Consider the following 20,317-nt stretch of genomic DNA (forward strand, 5'->3'; position numbering starts at 1 on the left):
AATGCCTAACCTTAACCATACTGCTAACCCTAATGCCTAACCTTAACCATACTGCTAACCTTAACCATACTGCTAACCCTAATGCCTAACTTTAACCATACTGCTAACCCTAATGCCTAACTTTAACCATACTGCTAACCCTAATGCCCAACTTTAACCATACTGCTAACCCTAATGCCTAACCTTAACCATACTGCTAACCCTAATGCCTAACCTTAACCATACTGCTAACCCTAATGCCTAACCTTAACCATACTGCTAACCCTAATGGCTAACCTTAACCATACTGCTAACCCTAATGTCTAACTTTACATTTTTGTTTTCATGATATTTTACAATATAGCACATTTTGACTGCAGCTGTCACGTCTAGCGGAAATCGATCAGTTCTGCGGAGCTTTATATATATCCAACAATATATATATATGGTATATATAGATATATTATCCAACAAAAGTGTCATACTTCTCGTGCTTCGCAGAGCAGCGCAGAGCTGTTGTGAAGAAAGTTGTCAAGGAATTGAGTTTGTGAGGTTGTATCCCCGCCCCCACCTACCTTAAACCAATCATGTCAATGCAGAGCTATTCATAGCACACAGAAGCACACAGCAATGCGGAATGGAGCTCAATTTGGCCTCTGCATGCCTCCGGAGAATTCACTTCCTTGACTAATTTCTTCTAATTTCTTCCTGCGCTTTAGCATTTTGTCTGAAAATAAGATATACATTTTACTCAACTGCGTTACACACTCCAGTCAGCAGATGGCGGTCTGGGAATTTAAGGCGATGCTGCTGGTGTGACGTATAATGTAGTGGACGGAACGCTTCTTTCATCAGCAGCAACAGTTAGTCAGACAGGTAGCTTGTTAGACAAAATAGACGCACCAATAAAGCTCTTTAGACGCTTTAGTGTATATTAGCCACCGTGTTTTAAACCCACTCATATCGTCTAGTTAGTTATCCAATTAAATGTTATCCAATTTAATTTCCTATTTACGGTGTTGTTTTTGTTCAAGCTTGGTCAGCTAGCGGGCTGGTTAAGTTAGCATTAGCCTACCTAGCTAGCATCTCCGACGATGAGTTCACTAAGCTACTCTCCTTCTAAAGAAGAGATCTGCTGGACGGAGAAAGAGGGTCTGTGGCTGAACATTGTTGTGAAAGAGGAGAAGGAAGATGAGGATGTCACAATACAAAAACAAGTAGAGGGTGAAGCTGTTACAGTGAAAGAAGAGAAAGACGTTACATTGACAGTAGATGAAGACGCGTTCAGAGTGAAAGAGGAGGAGGATGTTACAGTAAAAGAAGAGGAAGAGAAAGAGGAGGCTGCAGTTTTTGATGTGAAAGAGGAGGAGGGAGAGATGACTGTCACATCGAAAAAGGAGGAGGAAGAAGAGGAGGAAACTGGATATCTGGGCCCGGTTTCCCAAAGGCAACTTAAAGCGTCCAATGGTTCTAACGGTGAACTTAGCCGTAAAATGGTTTTGAGAAACCGGTCCCTGACTAACACTAGTAAGTACTGTCTTAAAAACAGAGGCACAAACTCTGCAATTGTTGAACTGATGTGTGGTGTTAAAGGGGAAATCTGTAGTTGCTACATCCATATTGTGACTTTTAAATTATGTATTTATAGCCATTAGTTATTGAAGAATATATCACATGCCTCATGAGCTTAGTTCAACTGTTGTACCCCATCAGAACCCAAATAAGCTTTTTTTACTCCAATGTTTAGAAACAATGTAAATCAACACTGTATTTCCTCAACATGGTTAAAACTATAATGTTGATATCATGGATGGTCAGTCCTTGCATCCATAGGTCTGTCTATGAATTTGAGAGTAGTTACATTTCTCCAGCCCCATCCATCTTATTACCAAAACAGTGGTGGAATGACAGCTTTGTTATTGTTTGAACTGCAGGTTGGTTGATGTGACTTTTTTAAAGGGGCAACCTAGTATTTAAACAGCAACAAAATGGCTGCACAGAGACTTGGCAAACAGCTGAGGGATGGGGTCTGGAGAAATGTAACCACTCTCAAATTCATAGAGAATGATATTGTAGAAACCTTAACCCAACAACTAGCGACCTCATCAAGAAGTTCAGACATCTGGCGTAACAGTTATAAGATGTTGACTTGACAGTCGCTTCACTATATATATTTACTATATACTAAGACATGACATCCAGAAGGTCAAAATGAAAGTTTGGAACGGATTTTGAGGCTATACAGTGTTTGTTTACAAACAGAGGTGTTATATGAGCTTATGTTTTGGTTTCTGACAGGGTAATACTGTTGACATTTTTGAGGCATTTATAAGGTATATTCTTCAAGAATTATATAGTAAATGTGTATTTCTATAACTGCCAGTGGAGATTTCCTGTGGGGGTCAAATTGTCTAGGATATATAGTATATTCTAGAATTCATTTATGAGGTCATAATGTTAGTTTAACCAGGTTTCTAGGCTATGTAGTTTAATCTAGAATTCGTCCATGATGTCATAATGATAGTTTAACCAGGTTCCTAGGATATATAGTATATTCTAGAATTCATCCATGATGTCATAATGATAGTTTAACCAGGTTTCTAGGATATATAGTATATTCTAGAATTCATCCATGATGTCATAATGATAGTGTTACCAGGTTCCTATGATATATAGTATATTCTATAACTGCCAGTGTAGATTTCCTGTGGGGGTCAAGTTGTTACAGCTGTCAAATTGTATAATATTCTGCCAATTTTTTCCCCACATACTGTGTCCACATACTGTTGGTCATGTAGTGTCCACATACTGTTGGTCATGTAGTGTCCACATACTGTTGGTCATGTAGTGTCCACATACTGTTGGTCATGTAGTGTCCACATACTGTTGGTCATGTAGTGTCCCCATACTGTTGGTCATGCAGTGTCCCCATACTGTTGGTCATGTGGTGTCCACATACTGTTGGTCATGTAGTGTCCATATACTGTTGGTCATGTGGTGTCCACATACTGTTGGTCATGTAGTGTCCACGTACTGTTGGTCATGTAGTGTCCACGTACTGTTGGTCATGTGGTGTCCACATACTGTTGGTCATGTAGTGTCCACGTACTGTTGGTCATGTAGTGTCCACGTACTGTTGGTCATGTGGTGTCCACATACTGTTGGTCATGTAGTGTCCCCATACTGTTGGTCATGTGGTGTCCACATACTGTTGGTCATGTAGTGTCCACATACTGTTGGTCATGTAGTGAGTGTCCTGTTGGTCATGTAGTGTCCCGTTGGTCATGTAGTGTCCACATACTGTTGGTCATGTAGTGTCCACATACTGTTGGTCATGTAGTGTCCACATACTGTTGGTCATGTAGTGAGTGTCCTGTTGGTCATGTAGTGTCCCGTTGGTCATGTAAGTGTCCTGTTGGTCATGTAGTGAGTGTCCCGTTGGTCATGTAGTGAGTGTCCTGTTGGTCATGTAGTGTCCCGTTGGTCATGTAAGTGTCCTGTTGGTCATGTAGTGAGTGTCCCGTTGGTCATGTAGTGTCCCGTTGGTCATGTAAGTGTCCTGTTGGTCATGTAGTGTATCATAATGTTTTGCTACCGTTACATTCCTGTGCAACACTAGTAGTGTTGGAGTGTCAGTGTGCGGGTAGTTTGGTGAGTGTATGGGTAGAGTCTGGTCAGAGTGTAGTGAGTGTGCAGGTAGAGTGTAGTGAGTGTGCAGGTAGAGTCTGGTCAGTGTGCAGGTAGAGTCTGGTCAGTGTGCAGGTAGAGTGTGGTGAGTGTGCAGGTAGAGTGTGGTGAGTGTGCAGGTAGAGTGTGGTCAGTGTGCAGGTAGAGTGTGGGCAGTGTGCAGGTAGAGTGTGCAGGTAGAGTGTGGTGAGTGTGCAGGTAGAGTGTGGTGAGTGTGCAGGTAGAGTCTGGTGAGTGTGCAGGTAGAGTCTGGTCAGTGTGCAGGTAGAGTGTAGTGAGTGTGCAGGTAGAGAGTGGTGAGTGTGCAGGTAGAGTCTGGTCAGTGTGCAGGTAGAGTCTGGTCAGTGTGCAGGTAGAGTCTGGTCAGTGTGCAGGTAGAGTCTGGTGAGTGTGCAGGTAGAGTCTGGTCAGTGTGCAGGTAGAGTCTGGTCAGTGTGCAGGTAGAGTCTGGTGAGTGTGCAGGTAGAGTCTGGTCAGTGTGCAGGTAGAGTCTGGTCAGTGTGCAGGTAGAGTCTGGTCAGTGTATGGGTAGAGTCTGGTCAGTGTGCAGGTAGAGTCTGGTCAGTGTGCAGGTAGAGTCTGGTCAGTGTATGGGTAGAGTCTGGTCAGTGTGCAGGTAGAGTCTGGTCAGTGTGCAGGTAGAGTGTAGTGAGTGTGCAGGTAGAGTGTAGTGAGTGTGCAGGTAGAGTGTAGTGAGTGTGCAGGTAGAGTGGTCAGTGTGCAGGTAGAGTCTGGTCAGTGTGCAGGTAGAGTCTGGTCAGTGTGCAGGTAGAGTCTGGTCAGTGTGCAGGTAGAGTGTGGTGAGTGTGCAGGTAGAGAGTGGTGAGTGTGCAGGTAGAGTGTAGTGAGTGTGCAGGTAGAGAGTGGTGAGTGTGCAGGTAGAGTGTAGTGAGTGTGCAGGTAGAGTCTGGTCAGTGTGCGGGTAGAGTCTGGTCAGTGTGCAGGTAGAGTCTGGTCAGTGTGCAGGTAGAGTGTAGTGAGTGTGCAGGTAGAGAGTGGTGAGTGTGCAGGTAGAGTCTGGTGAGTGTGCAGGTAGAGTCTGGTCAGTGTGCAGGTAGAGTCTGGTGAGTGTGCAGGTAGAGTCTGGTCAGTGTGCAGGTAGAGTCTGGTCAGTGTGCAGGTAGAGTGTAGTGAGTGTGCAGGTAGAGAGTGGTGAGTGTGCAGGTAGAGTCTGGTGAGTGTGCAGGTAGAGTCTGGTCAGTGTGCAGGTAGAGTCTGGTGAGTGTGCAGGTAGAATCTGGTCAGTGTGCAGGTAGAGTCTGGTCAGTGTGCAGGTAGAGAGTGGTGAGTGTGCAGGTAGAGTCTGGTGAGTGTGCAGGTAGAGTCTGGTCAGTGTGCAGGTAGAGTGTGGTGAGTGTGCAGGTAGAGTCTGGTCAGTGTGCAGGTAGAGTCTGGTCAGTGTGCAGGTAGAGTGTAGTGAGTGTGCAGGTAGAGAGTGGTGAGTGTGCAGGTAGAGTCTGGTGAGTGTGCAGGTAGAGTCTGGTCAGTGTGCAGGTAGAGTCTGGTGAGTGTGCAGGTAGAGTCTGGTCAGTGTGCAGGTAGAGTCTGGTCAGTGTGCAGGTAGAGTGTAGTGAGTGTGCAGGTAGAGAGTGGTGAGTGTGCAGGTAGAGTCTGGTGAGTGTGCAGGTAGAGAGTGGTGAGTGTGCAGGTAGAGTCTGGTGAGTGTGCAGGTAGAGTCTGGTCAGTGTGCAGGTAGAGTCTGGTGAGTGTATGGGTAGAGTCTGGTCAGTGTGCAGGTAGAGTCTGGTCAGTGTGCAGGTAGAGTGTAGTGAGTGTATGGGTAGAGTCTGGTCAGTGTGTGGTGGATGTGCGGGTAGAGTCTGGTGAGTGTATGGGTAGAGTCTGGTCAGTGTGTGGTGGATGTGCGGGTAGAGTCTGGTGAGTGTATGGGTAGAGTCTGGTCAGTGTGTGGTGGATGTGCGGGTAGAGTCTGGTGAGTGTGCAGGTAGAGTCTGGTCAGTGTGCAGGTAGAGTCTGGTCAGTGTGCAGGTAGAGTCTGGTCAGTGTGCAGGTAGAGTCTGGTCAGTGTGCAGGTAGAGTCTGGTCAGTGTGCAGGTAGAGTCTGGTCAGTGTGCAGGTAGAGTCTGGTCAGTGTGCAGGTAGAGTCTGGTCAGTGTGCGGGTAGAGTCTGGTCAGTGTGCAGGTAGAGTCTGGTCAGTGTGCAGGTAGAGTCTGGTCAGTGTGCAGGTAGAGTCTGGTCAGTGTGCGGGTAGAGTCTGGTCAGTGTGCAGGTAGAGTCTGGTCAGTGTGCAGGTAGAGTCTGGTCAGTGTGCAGGTAGAGTCTGGTGAGTGTGCAGGTAGAGTCTGATCAGTGTGCAGGTAGAGAGTGGTCAGTGTGCAGGTAGAGTCTGGTCAGTGTGCAGGTAGAGTCTGGTCAGTGTGCAGGTAGAGTCTGGTCAGTGTGCAGGTAGAGTCTGGTCAGTGTGCAGGTAGAGTGTAGTGAGTGTGCAGGTAGAGTCTGGTCAGTGTGCAGGTAGAGTGTAGTGAGTGTGCAGGTAGAGTCTGGTCAGTGTGCAGGTAGAGTGTGGTGAGTGTGCAGGTAGAGTCTGGTCAGTGTGCAGGTAGAGTCTGGTCAGTGTGCAGGTAGAGTCTGATCAGTGTGCAGGTAGAGTCTGGTCAGTGTGCAGGTAGAGTGTGGTGAGTGTGCGGGTGGAGTGTAGTGAGTTAAGGGGGAAAAAAAGGTGGGGGTCAATGTAAATAGTCTGGGTGGCCATTTTGATTAGCTGTTCAGCGGTCTTATGGTTTGGGGGTAGAAGCTGTTCAGGAGCCTTGGCTTGGCAATCTGGTACTGCTTGCTGTGCGGTAGCAGAGAGTACTGTCTCACTTGGGTGGCTGGAGTCTTTTGACCATTTTTGGAGCCTTCCTCTGACACCGCCTGGTATAGAGGTCCTGGATGGCAGGAATCTTGGCCCCAGTGATGTACTGGGCCGTACGCAGTGCCTTGCGGTTGGAGTCCGAGCAGTTGCCATACCAGGTAGTGATGCAACCGTTCAGGATGCCCTCGATGGTGCAGCTGCCGGATCTGAGGACCCATGCCAATTTTTTTCAGTCTCCTGAGGGGGGGATAGGCTTTGTTGTGCCCTCTTCACGACTGTCTTGGTGTGTTTTGTCAATGTGAATGGGGGGCGTGTTCGGCCCTCCGTTTCCTGTAGTCCACGATCATCTCCTTTGTCTTGCCCACGTTGAGGAAGAGGTTGTTATCCTGGCACCACACTGTCAGGTCTCTGACCTCCTCCCTATAGCCTGTCTCATCATCATCTGTGATCAGGCCTACCACCGTCTGGTTGTCAGCCAGCTTAATGATGGTGTTGGAGTGTTGCGCTGCCATACAGTTGTGGGTGAACTTGGAAGTAGAGGATCAGTATGGCAGATGATTTTTTTTTAAAGAAATTGATTATTAAAACAAGCTGCTCAACATTTACATTACACTTAGTCATCTTGCAGACTCCCGTCCAGAGCGACACACAGGAGCAACCAGGGTCAAGCGCCCCGCCCAAGGGAACGTCGACAGATCTCTCACCAAGCTCCTGTTGGCCACCGGCCCAAGCTCTCAACCGCCAGGTCACAAACCATCCAAGACGGATGGATCCCAGAGAGCCCCTCGCCCCCGGGTCCTTAGCTTAGTGATGAGCTTTGAAGGACTATGGTGTTGGACGCTGAGCTGTAGTCAATGAATAACATTCTCACATAGGTGTTCCTTTTGTCCAGGTGGGAAAGGGCAGTGTGGAGCGCAATAGAGATTGCAATCATCTGTGGATCTGTTGGGGCGGTATGTGAATTGGAGTGGGTCTAGGGTTTCTGGGATGATGGTGCTGATGTGAGCCATTACCAGCCTTTCAAAGCATTTCATGGCTGCAGATGTGAGTGCTATTTAAACCATTTAAACCAGTTGGCTTGGTTCTTGTGCCAACTGGGATTATGGTGGTTTGCTTGAAACATGTAGGTATTACAGACTGGGTCAGGATGCGGCGGAGGCAGCAGCAGAGATGAGGAAACAGCCCTATTAGGATGGGATTAGTTTTACTGGGGTGGTCAGGTACATTAGAAATGTCTAGTTTGAGAAACAGGAAACAGCCCTATTAGGATATGATTAGTTTTACTGGGGTGGTCAGGTACATTAGAAATGTCTAGTTTGAGAAACAGGAAACAGCCCTATTAGGATATGATTAGTTTTACTGGGGTGGGCAGGTACATTAGAAATGTCTAGTTTGAGAAACAGGAAACAGCCCTATTAGGATATGATTAGTTTTACTGGGGTGGTCAGGTACATTAGAAATGTCTAGTTTGAGAAACAGGAAACAGCCCTATTAGGATATGATTAGTTTTACTAGGGTGGGCAGGTACATTAGAAATGTCTAGTTTGAGAAACAGGAAACAGCCCTATTCAGACAGGATTAGTTTTACTGGGGTGGGCAGGTACATTAGAAATGTCTAGTTTGAGAAACAGGAAACAGCCCTATTCAGACAGAATTAGTTTTACTGGGGTGGTCAGGTACATTAGAAATGTCTAGTTTGAGAAACAGGAAACAGCCCTATTCAGACAGGATTAGTTTTACTGGGGTGGTCAGGTACATTAGAAATGTCTAGTTTGAGAAACAGGAAACAGCCCTATTCAGACAGGATTAGTTTTACTGGGGTGGTCAGGTACATTAGAAATGTCTAGTTTGAGAAACAGGAAACAGCCCTATTCAGACAGGATTAGTTTTACTGGGGTGGGCAGGTACATTAGAAATGTCTAGTTTGAGAAACAGGAAACAGCCCTATTAGGATGGGATTAGTTTTACTGGGGTGGTCAGGTACATTAGAAATGTCTAGTTTGAGAAACAGGAAACAGCCCTATTAGGATGGGATTAGTTTTACTGGGGTGGTCAGGTACATTAGAAATGTCTAGTTTGAGAAACAGGAAACAGCCCTATTAGGATGGGATTAGTTTTACTGGGGTGGTCAGGTACATTAGAAATGTCTAGTTTGAGAAACAGGAAACAGCCCTATTCAGACAGGATTAGTTTTACTGGGGTGGGCAGGTACATTAGAAATGTCTAGTTTGAGAAACAGGAAACAGCCCTATTCAAATGGGATTAGTTTTACTGGGGTGGGCAGGTACATTAGAAATGTCTAGTTTGAGAAACAGGAAACAGCCCTATTCAGACAGGATTAGTTTTACTGGGGTGGGCAGGTACATTAGAAATGTCTAGTTTGAGAAACAGGAAACAGCCCTATTCAGACAGGATTAGTTTTACTGGGGTGGTCAGGTACATTAGAAATGTCTAGTTTGAGAAACAGGAAACAGCCCTATTCAGACAGGATTAGTTTTACTGGGGTGGGCAGGTACATTAGAAATGTCTAGTTTGAGAAACAGGAAACAGCCCTATTAGGATGGGATTAGTTTTACTGGGGTGGGCAGGTACATTAGAAATGTCTAGTTTGAGAAACAGGAAACAGCCCTATTAGGATGGGATTAGTTTTACTGGGGTGGGCAGGTACATTAGAAATGTCTAGTTTGAGAAACAGGAAACAGCCCTATTAGGATGGGATTAACTTAACCTTAACTTGCCGAAGAAAAAAAGAAACCGAAGAAGAAAATTCCTTTTTTATTTAAGCAAGTCAGTTAAGAACAAATTATTATTTTCAATGACGGCCTAAGAACAGTGGGTTAACTGCCTGTTCAGGGGCAGAACGACAGATTTGTACCTTGTCAGCTCGGGGATATGAACTTGCAACCTTTCGGTTACTAGTCCAACGCTCTAGGCTACCCTGCCGCTCCTTCTGTCTTAAGACAATTGTTAAACAAGTTTGTGCACAACATCATGTTCATCACTTTTTAGTTAAAATAAACAGTGGATTACTGCTGTTGTGGGCCTTTAACCATCTGTCTGACTTTGTTGTTCACACAGGAGAGAGACGTGACTATCGTGGATCCTCTGGGGAGCCTCAACAACAGCATGATGCTGAAGAGACAGAGAAGAGTCTCTCCACATCAGAACACCTCAAACACCAGCGGAAACCCACAGGAAAGAAACCTCACCACTGCTCTGACTGTGGGAAGAGATTCACCTCTTCAGCTGACCTTAAAAGACATCTGAGAATCCATACGGGAGAGAAACCTAATAGCTGTGATCAATGTGGGAAGAGTTTTAGTGTTACAAGCAGCCTGAAAGCACACCAGAAAACACACACAGGAGAGAAACCTTATAGCTGTGATCAATGTGGGAAGAGATTTGTTACATCTAGCAGTCTGACTATACACCAGAGAATACACACTGGTGAGAAACCTTATAGCTGTGATCGATGTGGAAAGAGTTTTAATGTTCCAAGCAGCCTGAAAACACATCAGAGAACACACACAGGAGATAGACCTTATAGCTGTAGTCAATGTGGGAAGAGTTTTACTTCATCTAGCCAGCTGACTATTCACGAGAGAACACACACAGGAGAGAAACCTTATAGCTGTAGTCAATGTGAGAAGAGGTTTACTCACTCAAGCAACCTGATGGTACATTTGAGAACACACACAGGAGAGAAACCTTATAGCTGTGATCAATGTGTGAAGAGTTTTGTTACATCTAGCTGTCTGACTATGCACCAGAGAACACACACAGGAGAGAAACCTTTTAGCTGTGATCAATGTGGGAAGAGTTTCACTCAGGCAAATATCCTGATAGCACACCGGAGAACACACACAGGAGAGAAACCTCATAGCTGTGATCAATGTGGGAAGAGTTACTCTGGTAAAAGATCTCTGATAAAACATCAGAAAGTACATACATGAAGGACTTGTTTCATGATATCAACGAAATAATGTCACAATGTAGAATGTTTTAACATTGCAGTAGGAGTGTTCTAATGATGTCACAATGTAGAATGTTTTAACATTGTAGTAGGAGTATTTTAATGATGTCACAATGTAGAATGTTTTAACATTGTAGTAGGAGCATTTTAATGATGTCATAATGTAGAACCCTAAACATTTGCCCCCTGTTCTATTGATTTCAGCATGATATGGATATGAGCTTCATCAGGGGAAAAATTCAGGGTCTGAAATTAAAGAGTACTATTTATGTGATTAACGTCGTGTTGTGTTAGACTTACCTCGTCGGGGACCCACTTGAATCAAAATGCAACACTTCAAAATGTAGCTAGCTGTTTTCTACAAATTGTACTCCAACCAATGATGTACACGTTATTCCCAGATTCCTTGTGGTTTTTGAGCTGTTAGTTTTAACAGGAAGTGCAACCTCATCTCCTTCTCTCGGCACAATTGATTTCAACGTGATAGTTATATGAGTGATGACAAATAAGTGTTGTGTTCCTTTGCTTAGCAACCCCTAAATTTAAATGCATCACTCCAAAATGTAGCTGACTGTCTTCTGCAGGTTGTCCTCTAACCAGTGAGGTAAAAGATATCTCCCATTTCCATGTGTTTTTTTTTAGTTCTGTTAGCATCAATAGCATGTACAGCCTGATTTCCACCCTAATAGATATATCAGTGATTTATTGCCTCTTGTTGTTTCTGGAAATTGGTTATTGATTCGGACAGGTTAAAACTGTGTTTTGACATTGGGGCTATCCCACCTAGCAACACCAAGGAAATACTATTCTGACATCCAATCTAAATTCATGACATTTATTTTGAAAATACGTATTTTTGCAGGTTGTTGTTTCAACGTACTTGCAGCATGGAGGCTTTTATATATAAAAAAACGGTAAATGAACAGTTTTATTAACAATGAACAGTTTTATTAACAATCTGACATCACTCCAGTTTTATTAACAATCTGACCACTCCAGTTTTATTAACAATGAACAGTTTTATTAACAATCTGACATCACTCCAGTTTTATTAACAATCTGACATCACTCCAGTTTTATTAACAATCTGACATCACTCCAGTTTTATTAACAATGAACAGTTTTATTAACAATCTGACATCACTCCAGTTTTATTAACAATCTGACATCACTCCAGTTTTATTAACAATGAACAGTTTTATTAACAATCTGACATCACTCCAGTTTTATTAACAATGAACAGTTTTATTAACAATCTGACATCACTCCAGTTTTATTAACAATTAACAGTTTTATTAACAATCTGACATCACTCCAGTTTTATTAACAATCTGACATCACTCCAGTTTTATTAACAATGAACAGTTTTATTAACAATTAACAGTTTTATTAACAATGAACAGTTTTATTAACAATTAACTGTTTTATTAACAATGAACAGTTTTATTAACAATGAACAGTTTTATTAACAATGAACAGTTTTATTAACAATGAACAGTTTTATTAACAATGAACAGTTTTATTAACCATCTGACACTCCAGTATTTTTCTTTACAACATTCTAGTGCTAATTGTCTTTATTCCACTACTGAAGAAGCATGACTCGAATCACCTCATATTTCAAACATTCTGCCTGACAAAAGATAGTTTTTATTATCCAATGCCTCTGCCCGATGTCCAATCTACGCTCGGTTTTGTCCAATCAGTCAGGCCACTGAATATGCATAAACAATGTAAAGAGATGGGGTGAATGAGGGGGGAAAAGTACATTTGACACAAATGACCTTCATAATATCAAAGAACAAATGCATGTGCCTGATGGGAAATTAACTTTCATACAGCCAGAAGGGGTGAGAAATTACACCAATATCAGTGGACAATTTGTACTAATGTAAATAAACATGGATGATGGAACATATTCCCCTTTGCTGATGTGATGAACCACTAAGGGGACATAAATATTTACCATCTAAACCATGTGTGTCCTCTCACCTCTCTGGCTGTTGAAGTGTCCTTCCTAACCAGTCCCTCAACAGCTCTCTGACTGAGCTCCGCCCTCACTGGGTCTTCAGAGGAGAGGAAGGCTGAGGAGGGTTGGAAGGATGAATGGATCAATCAGTCAACAAGTCAGTAATATAAAGAGAGTGTTGATCATCTTAAATGTCCGTCTCCCAACCATGGAGAGACCTTTATACTGTATCCTGGGTTGGATAGGTTACTTTCTAAATGTAATCTGTTAGTTACTAGTTACCTATCCAGAATTGTAATCATTAAGTAATCTGATTACTTTTAGATTATCCTCCCCTGAAGACCACAGGTTAGTACCAAAAATCTGATTTGAAACCTAACCTTAACCATACTGCTAACCCTAATGCCTAACCTTAACCATACTGCTGACCCTAATGCCCAACCCTTACCTTAAATACCCCAAACCTTAACCACACTGCTAACCCTAACATTAAATTACCTTAACCATACTGCTAACCCTAATGCCTAACCTTAACCACACTGCTAACCCTAATGCCTAACCTTAACCACACTGCTAACCCTAATGCCTAACCTTAACCATACTGCTAACCCTAATGCCTAACCTTAACCACACTGCTAACCCTAATGCCTAATCCTTACCTTAAATAACCCTAACCTTAACCATACTATTAACCCTAATGCCTAATCCTAACATTACATTTGTTTTTTCATGCATTTTTACAATATCGCACATTTTTACTCCAGCTGGTCCGTCTAGCGGAAATCTGTCAGTTCTGCCGACAAGACGAGACTCATGACAATAAACATCAACCTGCTTAAGAGGCATCAGAAGAAGACAGACGTAGTATTACCAATTGTAACATCCATTGCAGGATAATGTTAGATATAGACATAGCTGGACATAAATGGATGTTTTGTTTAACTATGAGTTTTATTTAGGCTTCTTCTAAACCATCGCTTTCTACTACAGATAATAAAACGATTCCTTCCGGTTACTAGTCCAACGCTCTAACCACTAGGCTACCCTAACGCCCTGTTATATCTTTAGGCCTAAAAGATACAAATTTCTGTCATATTTTACAGTCTTCAGGAATAAGACTTTTGAACTATGAAGTATCAATTTGTTTAACCTGAGCATAACCCTAAAACTAAGCACTTATGCGCCTACGCTGTTGTTTACGATTTTGTTTGTCATGGAGGACTGATTGGGCTCATTGCTTCCAGGTGATAAAGAAAGGTGATAAAGAAAAAACTTCCTACCGTTTAACTTTTTTTTTCTGAAAATAAAATATTAATTTCTCTCAACTGCGTTACCCACTCCAGTCAGCAGATGGCGGTCTGAAACTTTAAGGCGATGCTGTTGGTGTGACGTATAATCTAGTGGACGGAACGCTTCTTTCAGCAGCAGCAACAGTTAGTCAGACACCTCGGTAGCTTGCTAGACAAAATAGACGAACCAATAAAGATCTTTAGACGCTTTAGTGTTTATTAGCCACTAGGTTTTAAACACACTTCTGTCGTCTTGTTAGTTATCCCATTTACGGCGTTGTTATTATTGGTCTTCTAGCTGGCTGGTTAAGTTAGCATTAGCCTAGCTAGCTAACATCTCCGACAATGAGTTCACTAAACTACTCTCCTCCTGATAAAGAAGAGGAGGTCTGCTGGACGGAGGAAGAGGGTCTCATGAAAGAGGAAGAGGAGGCTGTTAAAATACAAAAACAAGTGGAGGGTGAGGCTGTTACTGTTAAAGAAGAAGAGAAAGACGTTACTGTGAAAGAAGAGGAAGACTCGTTCAGAGTGAAAGAGAAGGAGGATGTTACAGTAAAAGAAGAGGAGGAAGAGAAAGAGGAGGATGCAGGGGAGGAGGGGGAGATGACTGTCACATTGAAAAAGGAGGAGGAGGAAACTGAATATCTGGGCCCGGTTTCCCAAAGGCATTTTAAGGCATCCAATGGTTCTAACGATGAAGTTAGCAGTAAGATGGTTTTGAGAAACCGTTCCTCGATTAACACTAGTAAGTACTGTTTTAAAAACAGGCACAAACTCTGCAGTTGTTGAACTGATGTTTGGTGTTAAAGCGGAAATCTGCAAATGCTACATTTATATTATTACTTGTAAATTATTAATTTATAGCCATTGATTCTTGAAGAATATAACACATGCCTCATGAGCTTAGTTCAACTGTTGTACCCCATCAGAACCCAAATAAGCTTTTTTTACTCCAATGTTAAGAAACAATGTAAATCAACACTGTTTCGCCTCAACATGGTTAAAACTATAATGTTGATATCATGGATGGTCAGTCCTTGCATCCATCGGTCTGTCTATGAATTTGAGAGTAGTTACATTTCTCCAGCCCCATCCATCATCTTATTACCACAACCAAGATTGGTTGATTGTGGCTTTTTTTTAAAGGGGCAACCTCGGATTTAAACAGCAACAAAATGGCTGCCCAGAGACTTGGTTAACAGCCGAGGGATGGGGGAAGGAGAAGTGTAACCACTCTCAAATTCATAGAGAACGATATTGTAGAAACCATAACCCAACACCTAGCGACCTCATCAAGAAGTTCAGACATCTTGGCGTAACAGTTAAAAGGTGTTGACTTGACAGTCACTGGACCCAGGTTTGAGTTCAGCTCAGGGCCTCCCCCTGAATTCACTATGAATACAAGGACTGGCCATTCTAGAATTAATCCGTGAGGTCATAATGATCGTTTAACCAGGTTTCTAGAATATATAGTATATTCTAGAATTCATTCATGAGGTCATAATGAGAGTTTTAACCTACTTTTGAAGCTATACAGTGTTTGTTTACAAACAGTGGTGTCATACAGGCGTATATATTGGTTTCTGATGGGGTGAGACAGTTGAAACATGAGTCGTTTATAAGCTCTATTCTTCAGGAATCAATGGTGATATATTATATGGGTCTCTCTATAGCTACCAGTGTAGATTTCCTGTGGAGGTCAAATTGTTAGAACTGTTGATAAGTCATTGTATAATATTCAGCCAACCCTCAGCCAACCCCCCCCCCCCCCCCCCCCCCCCCCCCCCCCCCACTGACTCTAGTGGAGGTCAAGTTGTAAGAGCTGTTGATGAGTCATTGCACCACAGACCAGCAGTGTCTGGTTGCTCCTCATTACACACCACAGACCAGCAGCGTCTGGTTGCTCCTCATTACACAGCACAGACCAGCAGTGTCTGGTTGCTCCTCATCACACACCACAGACCAGCAGCGTCTGGTTGCTCCTCATTACAGACCACAGACCAGCAGTGTCTGGTTGTTTCTCATTACACACCACAGACCAGCAGCATCTGGTTGCTCCTCATTACACACCACAGACCAGCAGTATCTGGTTGCTCCTCATTACACACCACGGACCAACAAATATTATTCACATCAACAACATATGAATCACTTGAATAACCTCTTATACACTATATTAGGCCCAGCCTGACCTCTTATACACTATATTAGGCCCAGCCTGACCTCTTATACACTATATTAGGCCCAGCCTGACCTCTTATACACTATATTAGGCCCAGCCTGACCTCTTATACACTATATTAGGCCCAGCCTGACCTCTTATACACTATATTAGGCCCAGCCTGACCTCTTATACACTATATTAGGCCCAGCCTGACCTCTTATACACTATATTAGGCCCAGCCTGACCTCTGATACACTATATTAGGCCCAGCCTGACCACTTATACACTATATTAGGCCCAGCCTGACCTCTTATACACTATAGTAGGCCCAGCCTGACCTCTTATACACTATATTAGGCCCAGCCTGACCTCTTATACACTATATTAGGCCCAGCCTGACCACTTATACACTATATTGGGCTGTTTGTAACAATGCTGGTAGGTTGTCTGATAACCTGAACCGGCTTACAGTTACTGGTTACAGTTTGAAGCTTTTTCTTGAGTGAGCAGCCTGATGAAAGACAGTCAATATTTACATCTCCCAGAAAATATACCTCTGTTGATATCAGATACATTATCAAGCATTTCACACATATTATCCAGATACTGACTGTTAGCACTTGGTCTATAGCAACTTCCCACCAGAATGGGCTTCAGGTGAGGCAGATTAACCTGTAGCCATATTACTTCATTTCACATGAGATCATCTCTAAGCGTTACAGGAATGTGGTTCTGAATATAAAACAGCCACACCTCCACCTTTGGAAATTCTGTCTTTTCTGTAGCTGTTATAACCATGTATTGCTACCACTGTATCATCAAAGGTGTTATCTAAGTGAGTTTCAGAGATAGTCAGAATATGAATGTCAACTGTTACAAGCAAAGTATTGTTGTTTTTTAAGCTACATACAGTGGGGAGAACAAGTATTTGATACACTGCCGATTTTGCGGGTTTTCCCACTTACAAAGCATGTAGAGGTCTGTAATTTTTTATCATAGGTACACTTCAACTGTGAGAGATGGAATCTAAAATAAAAATCCAGAAAATCACGTATGATTTTTAAGTAATTAATTTGCATTTTATTGCATGACTTAAGTAAAAATTACAGACCTCTACATGCTTTGTAAGTAGGAAACACTGCCGGTTTTGCATTTTCTCCCCACTGTATGTTAACGTGGGCTATTTTAGCACTTCTGGGATGCTTGATTGTTTTAATTGCTTTACTGGGATGCTTAGCGAAGTAGACATGCTCATGTTATTTATGTTAGTGCAGGGTGAACTGCACACAGTGGACTTCCTACTACCGCCTCAAGTTTTTATTTTATTTTTACTATTTTCTATGTTTCTATTTTCTATTTTCTATGTTGTAGAATAACAGTGAAGACATCAAAACTATGAAATAAATCATGGAATCATGTTGTAACCAAAGTGTTAGTGTTATTCTTCAATGTAGCCACTCTGCCTCGATGACAGCTTTGCACACTCTTGGCATTCTCTCAACCAGCTTCACCTGGAATGCTTTTCCAACAGTCTTTAAGGAGTTCCCACATATGCTGAGCACTTGTTGGCTGCTTTTCCTTCACTCTGCCGTCCAACTCATCCCAAACCATCTCAATTGGGTTGAGGTCGGGTGATTGTGGAGGCCATCTGATGCAGTACTCCATCACTCTCCTTCTTGGTCAAATAGCCCTTACCAAGCCTGGAGGTGTGTTAGGTCATTGTCCTGTTGAATAACAAATGATAGTCTAAGTGCAAACCAGATGAGATGGTGTATCGCTGCAGAATGCTCTGGTAGCCATGCTGGTTAAGTGTGCCTTGAATTCTAAATAAATCCCAGACAGTCACCAGCAAAGCCGGGGCGGCAGGGTAGCCTAGTGGTTAGAGCGTTAGACTAGTAACCGGAAGGTTGCGAGTTCAAACCCCTGAGCTGACAAGGTAAAAATCTGTTGTTCTGCCCCTGAACAGGCAGTTAACCCACTGTTCCCAGGCCGTCATTGAAAATAAGAATTTGTTCTTAACTGACTTGCCTGGTTAAATAAAGGTAAAATAAAAAAAATTTAAAAAAAAAGCACCCCCACACCATCACACCTCCTCCTCCATGCTTCACAGTGAGAACCAGACATGTGGAGGTCATCCGTTCACCTACTCTGCGTCTCACAAAGACACGGGGGTTGGAACCAAAAATATCAAATTTGGACTCATCAGACCAAAATACAGATTTCCACCGGTCTAATGTCCATTGCTCGTGTTTCTTGGTACAAGCAAGTTTCTTTATTGGTGTCCCTTATTAGTGGTTTCTTTGCAGCAATTTGACCATGAAGGCCTGATTCAAACAGTCTCCTCTGAACAGTTGATGTTGAGATGTGTCTGTTACTTGAACTCTGTGAAGCATTTATTTGGGCTGCAGTTTCTGAGGCTGGTAACTCTAATGAACTTGTCCTCTGCAGCAGAGCTAACTCTGGGTCTTCCTTTCCTGTGGTGGTCCTCATGAGAGCCAGTTTCATCATAGCGCTTGATGGTTTTTGCAACTGTACTTGAAGAAACTTGACATTTTCTGCATTGACTGACCTTCATGTCTTAAAGTAATGATGGACTGTCATTTCTCTTTGCTTATTTGAGATGTTCTTGCCATAATATGGACTTGGTCTTTTACCAAATAGGGCTGTGTCCTGTATACCAACCCTAGCTTGTCACATCACAACTGATTGGCTCAAAAGCATTAAGAAGGAAAGAAATGAAATAAATTAACTTTTAAAAAGGCACACCTGTTAATTATAGTGCTTTGACAATTTATTTATTAATATTATAAATACTTTGAAGAATAATAATATAATAATATATTATAATATAACATACTTTGATTTGTTTCAACACATTTCTTTTGGTTACTACATGATTCCACATGTGCTATTTCATTTTGTCTTCACTATTATTTCTACAATGTAGAAAATAAAGATTTAACCCTGACCTAACCCTAACCCTAACCCCTAACCCTAACCCCTAACCCATAACCCCTAACCCTAACCCCTAACCCTAACCCTAGCCCTAGTAGGAAGTCCACTGTGTGCAGCTCACTAATATAAATAACATGAGCATGTCTACTGCGCTAAGATTCCTAGCATTTAAAACAAGACATTTCTACAATGTAGAAATCTAGTAAAAACCTTTGAATGAGTAGGCGTGTCCAAAACATTTGACTGGTACTGTATGTGTGTTTTTTGTATGAGAGACTTGCCTTTCCACAGAGGTGGTTTCAGTATCAGTGTTTAGGCCCAAGCTGTTCGGGCGCTACAGACGTTTATGTGAGAAGACAGATGATTGGTGGATTGAGATGCAGCCCATTGATGCAAAACAAATAGATCTGAAACAGCTTTTTATTGGGGTTGTTTTTATTTAGCTAATTGGTTGTCAGTTCAGGGTCAACTCTTAACCTTTCACCTTTCACCTCTGATTCACCTGGATCCACCTGGTCAGTGTATGTCATGTTTTCCATATTCAGTGTACAGTGCCTTCGGAAAGTATTCAGGCCCCTTGACTTTTTTCCCACATTTGTTACAGCCTTATTCTAAAATGTATTACAATGTTTTTTTTTAAAGTATAAACTGCTTAAACATTATATTAATCAGGACAAACGAGCCTTACAATAGAATCCAAAACTAGTGTGAAAATGCACTCGTATTCAACCTGTAAATGGAGGCTATTTTTGCTGTCAGCCTATGAGAACTCCCCTGAGTTTTCCCCCATGGTGGTGAATTAGTGAATAGACACAGAGCTTAATGTGAGTTTCCTTCAGCAGCATCCTGATCTTGCGCTGATAATGTGTGGTAATATTCAGAATACATTGTGGAAAACTACAATCGTCACTCACCATTTTTTCTCAACGTAGATATACCCTATCTCTACATCCATAACTAGTGGTTTCTTCTTCAGCGGGGAGAAGTTTCGTCAACTAAATTGCACATCGTCCTCGTGTGGCAAATTTGAGCAAACACAGAAAATGGCCCATATAGATATTCTAGAATCATCAACTTTACAACTAAAGTGAGAAAAAAAACAAGACAAAATGTGACTGTTGTTCACTGATTGTCAAATAAGTTTGTAAAAGCATTTAAACATTCATTAAGAACGTAAATTGTTGTACCACGTCATGGGAATCACCTTTTTAGCTAAAAAAAAGAAACAGTGGATTTCTGTTGTTGTGGGCCTTTTTAACCATCTGTTTGACTTGTTGTTCACACAGGAGAGAGACGTGACAATCGTGGATCCACTGGGGAGCCTCAACAACCTCATGAAGCTGACGAGGCAGACAAGAATCTCTCCACATCAGAACATCTCAAGCGGAAACCCACAGGGAAGAAATCTCTCCACTGCTCTGACCGTGGGAAGAGTTACTCAATATCAGGTTCACTGAAAGTGCACCAGAGATTTCACACAGAAGA

The 20,317-nt window shown here is 42.5% G+C and overlaps 1 protein-coding gene across 1 annotated transcript in view; it reads left to right on the forward strand.

Moving 5' to 3' along the window:
* Positions 1–20,317, forward strand: part of LOC139394468 (zinc finger protein 239-like) — a 133,352-nt gene that overhangs the window by 96,157 nt on the left and 16,878 nt on the right. Inside the window, exons 1-2 of the mRNA XM_071142538.1 lie at positions 856–1,506; positions 9,561–11,374. Of these exons, the coding sequence (XP_070998639.1) occupies positions 1,074–1,506; positions 9,561–10,435 (1,308 nt within the window). The 5' untranslated portion in view covers positions 856–1,073 and the 3' untranslated portion in view covers positions 10,436–11,374. Of the gene's footprint in view, positions 1,507–9,560 lie in introns of the transcript that reaches the window.

The sequence above is a fragment of the Oncorhynchus clarkii genome, unplaced genomic scaffold (genome assembly GCF_045791955.1).
Source record: "Oncorhynchus clarkii lewisi isolate Uvic-CL-2024 unplaced genomic scaffold, UVic_Ocla_1.0 unplaced_contig_460_pilon_pilon, whole genome shotgun sequence".
NCBI classification, from domain to species: Eukaryota; Metazoa; Chordata; class Actinopteri; order Salmoniformes; family Salmonidae; genus Oncorhynchus; species Oncorhynchus clarkii.